Source organism: Phacochoerus africanus, chromosome 4 (genome assembly GCF_016906955.1).
Source record: "Phacochoerus africanus isolate WHEZ1 chromosome 4, ROS_Pafr_v1, whole genome shotgun sequence".
NCBI classification, from domain to species: Eukaryota; Metazoa; Chordata; class Mammalia; order Artiodactyla; family Suidae; genus Phacochoerus; species Phacochoerus africanus.
Genome location: NC_062547.1, coordinates 13,012,575 through 13,020,886, shown reverse-complemented (window position 1 = coordinate 13,020,886; position 8,312 = coordinate 13,012,575). Strand labels below are relative to the sequence as shown.

Here is an 8,312-nt window from a genome sequence, read left to right as displayed (position 1 = left end):
TCAGTGGTAACAGAAGCTTCAAAGGAGCAGAGAGCCAGGGTTCAGAGTGATGATGGGGTTGCCCAGAACTGTGGAAAGAGCCTACACGCTGCACCCCACCGGCTTTGGCCCTTTGCTGACGCTGCCATTTCCCAGCCATGTGACCTTCTCCGAGAAACCAAGGCAGTAATAAAATCTAGGAATAAATGAGGCTCTGCTCTCTGCTCCCACTCCCTACACACTGGGTAGAGTCTGTCCTGCTGGGGTTTCCAGAGTGCTGTCGGTGCTGGAAAACTGCTCACATGGGCAGCTTGCTGATTTGCAGGTGATAATATCAGCTCCCTAGAGAAAGATGCAGCCCCGAAACCTGTAGCAGTTGTGTTAGGCTTCAGCCAGAGGTACCTTTCCCTTCCCGTTCTTGGGATGAAGCTTCCTGTGCATCATCATTTGGCCTCACTTGTCTGTCTGACAAGAACAATAATTTACTGAGCATCTAGTATGTGTCAGACACCACATAGGCACTTTGCTGCATTATCTTATTGGTGTCAAGCTACACGCAGTAATTGAACATGCTCTCTGTATTGAACACTAGAGCAGGGGCTGGGGGACTGGGACATAAGGTTAAAATAAAGACTAAATGCTAATGAGGGAGAGAAACAAAACTGACATTTATAAGGGCCGTGTGAAAGCGCTAGTGTGGAGGGAAGTAATCAGCCTTGACTTGACCTCCTGGCTGCTGATGGGGAGGCTGCTCACTGGGTGACTCCCTCCTGACACAGGCACATCCCCCCACTCCAGCCAGGCACTGCGTGTGTCCCCAGAAGACTATTTCCAACCAAGCCAGATCTTCTCTAATTAAAAACCCCAGGAAAAAGAAAGGAAAAAAAAAAGAAAGAAAGAAAGAAAGAAAGAAAACAAAAGAGTTCCCACTGTGGTGCGGTGGGTTAAGAATCTGACTGCAGTGGCTCAGGTTGCTTTAGAGGTGTGGGTTTGATCCCCAGCCTGGTGCAGGGGGTGAAAGGATCTGGCATTGCTGTAGTTGTGGCCTAGGTTGAAGCTGTGGCTCGGATTCAGTCCCTGACCTGGGAATGTCTATATGCTGCAGGTATGGCCATTTAAAATAAATCAATAAATCAATCAATAAAAATAAAGCCCTGTTGTCAGCAGCCAGTGAAGAACACCCAGAAACTTTGGTGTCCTAACCAGGGAAAGGGACAGTCCGTGGTCTTCCGGCTGGAGAAAAACCAATTTCTCCTCCCACATCCTTCCATCCGAAGATTTCCTAGGATGTGCTGGATTGAGCTCTGCGCTTTTCCTTTTTCTTTTTTTCCCCCCTCCCGTTCACCACTCAATCTTTGGTTGTTGGTAGTTAAAAATATTTTTCTTTAACAAAGGTGAGCCATGGAGTTCCCACTGCGGTGCAATGGGATTGGCGCATCTTGGGAGTGCTGGGACACAGGTTCAATCCCAAGGCTCGTACAATGGGTTAAGGATCTGGCGTTGCCACAGCTGTAGCTTAGATGGCAACTGAGGCTCAGATCCGATTCCTAGCCCGAGTATGCCATATGCCTCAGGGAGGCCAAAAAAGAAAAAAAAAAAAACAAACAAAAAATCCAAAGGCATCAGAAGCGAGACACCAACATCCTAAGCTATCACTTACATGTGGAATCTGAAAAAAAAAAAAGACACAGGAGTTCCCCCTGTGGTGCAGTGGTTAACGAATCCAACTGGGGGGGGGGGGGCCGCACCTGAGGCATATGGAATTTGCTGGGTTAGGGGTTAAATCTGAGCTGCAGCTGCAAGCCTATCCAGCAGCCACAGTAACAAAGGATCCAAACTGCATCTGCGACCTCAGATCCTTAACCTGGTGATCAAGGTCAGGGATCGGACCTGCATCCTCACAGACACTATGTCTGGTTCTTAACCCACTGAACCACGATGGGAACTCCTCCCCTTCTTTTTTTAACACAGGATCCCAGGATAGTCCAGGTGACCACATGCCCAGCTAATAACCGTATTTCCCAGCCTCTCTTGCTCAGTCAAGTCATATGATTCCCATGTGACTAAGTTCTGACCAATGAGAGGCCAATGGCTGTGCTTGGCTCTTATTGAAAAGGCTACCAAAAGAAGGGATAGACAGCTGGCCATTTCCCCCATATTTCCAGCTTTCTTCTTCAAACATAGGGTTGGCCAGAGCTTCAGCAGCCATTGTGTGCTAAGGGAAAGCCTTGAAGATAAAAGCTGTATTAGTTTCCTTGGGCTACCATGACGAAAAACATAGACTGGGTCACTTAAATTACAGAAATGAATGTTTTCAGAGTTCTGGAAGCTGCAAGTCCAAAATCAAGGTGTTGGAAGATTTGTTTTTTCCAGGGGCCTCTCCTCTTATTTTGCAGATGATCAGCTTCTTGCTGTGTCCTCACATGGTCGTTTCTCTCTCTCTGTGCCCATCCCTGGCATCTCTTTGTGTGTCCGAACGTCCTTTTCTTGTAAAGACATCAGTCAGATTGTATTAAAAGCCCTATCTCTGGAGTTCTCGTTGTGGCTTGGTGGGAACAAATCTGACTAGCATCCAAGAGGTTGCAGGTTGGATCCTTGGCCTTGCTCAGTGGGTTAAGAATCCAGTGTTGCTGTGAGCTGTGGTGTATGTTGCAGATGTGGCTCGGATCCTGAGGTGATGTGGCTGAGGTGTAGGCCAGTGGCTACACTCCAACTCAACTCCGAGCTCATATGCCATGCGGGGGGCACTAACAAGACAAACAAACAAAAAAACCCCCCAAACCAAAAACACCTCCCTGTCTCCAAATACAATTATAGTCTGAGGTACTGGGAGTTAAGGTTTCAACATAGCAATGGGGTGGGGGTGGGGAAAATTCAGCCCATAACAGAAGATATGCATGAAAGATGCTGAGACAGGAAGATGTTGGTACTGGCTGTTTTTGCTTTCATGGAGTTTCCATGTCAGTCTGAACCATTTCTAACCTTTTATTTTTATTTTATTTTATTTTTTAATGGCAGCACCCTCAGCATATGGAAGTTCCCAGGCTAGGGGTACAATTAGAGCTACAGCTGCCAGTCTAACCACAGCTCATGGCAATGCCAGATCCTTAACCTCCAGAGCGAGGCCAGGTATTGAACCCGATACCATGAATTCACTTCTGCTGGGCCACAACGGGAACTGCCAGTCCCTCTGTTGGAAATATGGAATTTAGGAAAAACCATGTCCATTGTCTGTTTGTGAGATGCACTCATCAGAAAAAAGCATTACAGTGTATTGATTGAGAGCTTGGTTTCCGGAGCTAGACTGCTTGGATTCAAATTTTGGCTCTGCTCCTTATTAGCTGTGTGACCTTGGGCCGGTTACTCAGTCTCTTGGTGCCTCAGACTCCTAAGGTATAATAATAGCATTCATTTTGGTTGTCACGAAGACTGCATGAGTTGTTATGCGTAAGGGGTTTAAAATAGTGCAGTCACGTTATTTCCCTCTATCCAAGGGTTCATGTTATCCATGCTTTATGTTGTGTCAACTATGTTATGGCTTGGGATGGAATGCTCTGCGCTTGGTCGGGAAGGCAGCATGCCAAAGCCTCTCCTCTTTAGCGCAGCCTTCACATCTTTATTCCTCAGGCTGTAGATCAGAGGGTTCAGCATGGGGATGACCACAGTGTAGAAGACAGATACCACCTTGTTCTCTTCCGTGGACCCGCGCATGCTTGGCTGGGCATACGTGAAGGTGACGGTGCCATAGAAGAGGCAGATGGCAGCGAGGTGGGAGGCACAGGTGGAGAGCGCTTTGCTCTGAGCCTCAAGGGAACGCATCCTGGACACGGTCACCAGGACATAGGCATAGGAAACCAGGATGACAGTGACAGTAGAGAGGAAAATCAGGGAAGAAGATGAGAAGACCATGGCCTCGACCTCAGCCGTGTCTGTGCAGGCAAGTTGGAGCACAGGGAAGATGTCACAGAAAGAGTGGTTAATGATGTTGGGGCCACAGTAGGGCAGCTTAAAGATGTACCCAGTCAGCAAAGCTGAACTGGCAACAGAAGCCATGTAGGTGGCTGCCACCAGCTGGACACACAGACGTTGGGACATGATGGTGTGGTAGAGGAGAGGGTGGCAGATGGCAGCGAATCGGTCAAACGCCATGATGGCCAGGAGCAGACATTCGGCAGTGCCATGGAGAGTCATGAGGGCCAACTGGACCACGCAGCCTGCGAAGGAGATGGACTGGCTTGAGGTGAGGAAGCTCTCCAGCAGCCTAGGGGTGTTCACGGTGGAGAAGGAGCAGTCTATAAAGGAGAGGACACTCAGGAAGAAGTACATGGGCGTGGGGAGCTGCAGGTCTGCATGGATCAGGGTGGTCATGGCCAGATTGCTTGTGAGGGTGACTGAATAGATGAAAAGGAAGAACCCGAAGAGGATGCCCTTGAGCTCTGCCTGCTCCGTGAGCCCCAGGAGGAGGAACCAGGTGACTCGGGTGCAGTTCTCCACCGTGGGGCACATGTCACTGCAGAGACACCAAGCAAGACATACTTATATCTAGAGGCAGATTTGGGGTCAGTGCCCGAAGCCCTTTTAATGCCCCCCGGAGTGGGCCGTGGGGAGGGGACACTGGCATGAATTGAACACCTACTATGAGCCATGTGTTAACGCATTTCCCAGACAGCAATGGAAACTTCATACTTTCTCATGCAAATGTTATATGCCCATTTATATTTAATGAGATTATCAATTTGCCCAAGGTAAGAGAGCTGGTACCTAAAGAAAGTAGGATTAGAACTCTGTCCAATTAATAATCATGTCCCTATTATACAGGTGTAAGCTTTTTCTGTCCCCAGATTTCCTGTTCCTTGGGGAGCTGGCATCATTAGTGAGTGCTGGAGCCCTGATGTGTTGCCCAGAAAGGGAATACATGAAAATATTAATCTGTAATTTCTTTGGGGGCAAAAGTTCCAACAGTGGCAGTCGCCAAGGCCAGGGACAGAAGAAATCAGGTCTAACGTCATCAGAAAATAAGGTGACTGAGTGGAGCAGGGATTTCTCCTAGGGAGGTGGGGTGAATTATATCTCTCAAGAAGATCTGTGGAAGCCTAACCCCTGCTACCTGTGAATGTGACCTTGGAAGTAGGGTCTTTGCAGATGCAATCAAGTTGAATCATATTTAATTAGGGTGAGCCCTCAATCCAATTTGACTGGTATCCTTATAAGAAGAGAAAATGGAGGGAGTTCCTGTCGTGGTTCAGTGGGTTAAGAAACAAACATACATTTGAGTAATTAAAAAAAAAAAGAAACAGGAGTTCCCGTCGTGGCGCAGTGGTTAACGAATCCGACTAGGAACCATGAAGTTGTGGGTTCGGTCCCTGCCCTTGCTCAGTGGGTTAAGGATCCGGCATTGCCGTGAGCTGTGGTGTAGCCTGCAGACGCGGCTCGGATCCCTCGTTGCTGTGGCTCTGGCATAGGCCGGTGGCTACAGCTCCGATTGGACCCCTAGCCTGGGAACCTCCATATGCCGTGGGAGCGGCCCAAGAAATAGCAACAACAACAACAACAACAACAAAGACGAAAGACAAAAAAAAAAAAAAAAAAAAGAAACAAACATAGTATCCATGAGGGTTTGAGTTCCATCCCAGGCCTCTATCAGTGGGTTAAGGATCTGGTATGGCTACAACCTATAGTGTAGGTCACAGATGTGGCTTGGATCTGGTGTGCCATGAGCTGTGATGGAGTTCGCAGACGTGGCTCGGACATGGCATTGCTGTGGCTGTGGTGTAGGCTGGCAGCTGCAGCTCCAATTCGACCCCTTGCCTGGGAACCTTCATATGTTGTGGGTGCGGCCCTAAAGAGTCAAAAAAAAAAAGGAATACCTGGGGCTTCCAGAAGGTGGAACAGACTAGGAAAGATTCCCTCCCCCCTATAAGGCTTCTGAGGGAGCATGGCTCTGCTAACACCTTAATCTTGGACTTCTAGCCTCCAGAACTATAAGGGAATACATTTTTCTTGTTTTAAGCTATGCAGTTTGTGGTACTTCGTTACAGCTGCTCTGGGAGACTGATACACCCAGCTGAGGACACTCCTGGCCATTGATGGGGGCCTCCTGAGCTGTTGTCTCAGGCTTTCTGACCTCTCTCTATTGACAGAGCTAATAAGCCAAGGAGAGAAAATGAAAAAAACTTAATAAAAAAAAAATCCTGTTTTACATACTTGTGGTTGCCAAGGCAGAGGGGGAGGGAGTGGGATGGACTGGGAGTTTGAGGTTAGTAGATGCAAACTATTGCATTTGGAGTGGATAAGCAATGAGATCCTGCTGTATAGCATAGGGAATTATATATCTAGTCACTTCTGATGGAACATGATGGGAGATAATGTGAGAAAAAGAATGTGTATACATACTGTCACTTTGCTGTACAGCAGAAAGTGACAGAACATTGTAAATCAACTATAATAGAAAAGATAACAATCTTACAAAAAAATTTCTGTTTTAGATTTATGGTTGCCAAGGGAGGAGGGGGGATGGGGAGGGAAGGATTAGGAGGTTGGGGTTAACAAACTATTACATGTAGAATAGATAAACGACAAGGTCCTATTGCATAGCACAGGGACCTACATTCAATATAAACCATAATGGAAAAATATGAAAAAGAATGCATATGTATGATTGAATCACTTAGCTGTACAGCAGAAATTAACACAACATTGAAAATCAACTTAACACAACATTGTAAATCAACTATACTTCAATAAAGTAAATTAAAAAAAAAACAAATACAACCCAGCGTTCCTGCTGTGGGGTAATGGATTAAGGATTTGACTGCAGGGGCTTGGATTGCTGCAGGGGTGTGGGTTTACTCTCCAGCCTGGTGCAGAGTTAAAGGATCCAGTGTTGCTGCAGCTGCAGTATAGGCAGCAGCTGCAGCTTGGATTCAATCCCTGACCCAAGAACTTCCATATGCTGCGGGTGCAGCCATAAAAAAACAAACCAAACAAACCAACAAACCAACAAAAACCCAAACCAAAACCTCTGTTTCATTATTTACTACTAACCAAGAAAAATGTGCATCTGGGAGAACTGGCAACTACAGTAAATATGAAAACTTCAGTTCAACAAAACCATGACCAAAGAACCAAAGTCTTGTGTTCTCGCTAGAAACAACGAAAAGCAGCAAGACACACTACATTTGAGGCATGGAGGTCCTGTGATGGGCACGGCTCTTAGGGCAGAATCGGATGGAGCTCTTAAACCAGGAGCACAGGTCAGAGATTTCACACACCCATCTCCGTAGCCTCCCCAGTAGGGCTCTCAGGTTGATATAAATTCCCTCAGCTGGTGTCATGCTCCCAAGAACTTGCCTCTAAGGACCCCAACTCTCTGGGTTTTCAAAGAAGCAAGGCAGCTATTCTGAGGGGAGGCCCTTTTACCAGATGCCGGCCAGGGTCCGGTCTAATTGGTTGAACGTCAGTTCTGATTGGTTGAGCGTAAGTTCTGATTTTGGAGCGTCTGTTCTGATTGGTTGGTGCCTGGAGCGGTTTGTTATTAAATGTTTGGAATTCTATATGGTCTGAATGAGACCCAGAACGAAGAAGGAATAAGGCAGGGCTCTTCAGTGTATCTCATGATAGCTAGAAATAGGTGGCCTCTGATCAAAGCTGCTAACATGGCTTTGTGCTATCAGCGTCTATTGACAACTCCTGGCCTCCTGAAATATAAAAAAATACCTACAGATTTTACCTGTGGAGGGTACCCGTGGGAATGCTCCTTCCCTTTTCATGATGTTTCCTTTCCTGCAGAGGGATCTCCATTGTGTGGCACTCCCAACCCCTCTCCTGGAGGAAGGGTGCCTTCTGTGATCAGTGAGTTTGGGATGAGGCACTGATGTGTGTAGTTGTGCCTGGTGCTCTTCTTTGCTCATTGGAAACACAGGTTCTGCTCTGCTCTACTTCTCTGTAACAGAGGTCTTAAAACTAGGTCGGGCTAATTTTATTTTTATTTTTGTCTTTTTGCCTTTTCTAGGGCCGCTCCCGCGGCATATGGAGTTTCCCAGGCTAGGGGTCTAATCGGAGCTGTAGCCGCCGGCCTACGCCAGAGCCACAGCAACGCAGGATCCAAGCTGCGTCTGCAACCTACACCACAGCTCTTGTCAGCACCGGATTCTTAACCCACTGAGGAAGGCCAGGGATCAAACCTACAACCTCATGATTCCTAGTCGGATTCGTTAACCACTGTGCCATGATGGTAACTCGTAGGTCGGGCTAATTTTAAAGAAGACCACTTGCAAATATGAATCGTGTTCTGCAGGACCAAGTTTTACCCGTGATGCGGGTGGTAGTTGGCT

General features: G+C 47.3%; 1 protein-coding gene across 1 annotated transcript; it reads right to left on the bottom strand.

Annotated features, from left to right (window-relative positions):
• Positions 1-3,492: 3,492 nt before the first annotated feature.
• LOC125124429 (olfactory receptor 476-like) lies at positions 3,493-4,485 on the bottom strand. The gene has a single exon (XM_047774537.1). It carries the CDS (start codon positions 4,483-4,485, stop codon positions 3,493-3,495), a length of 993 nt encoding a protein of 330 aa, XP_047630493.1.
• Between the last annotated feature and the right edge of the window lie 3,827 nt (positions 4,486-8,312).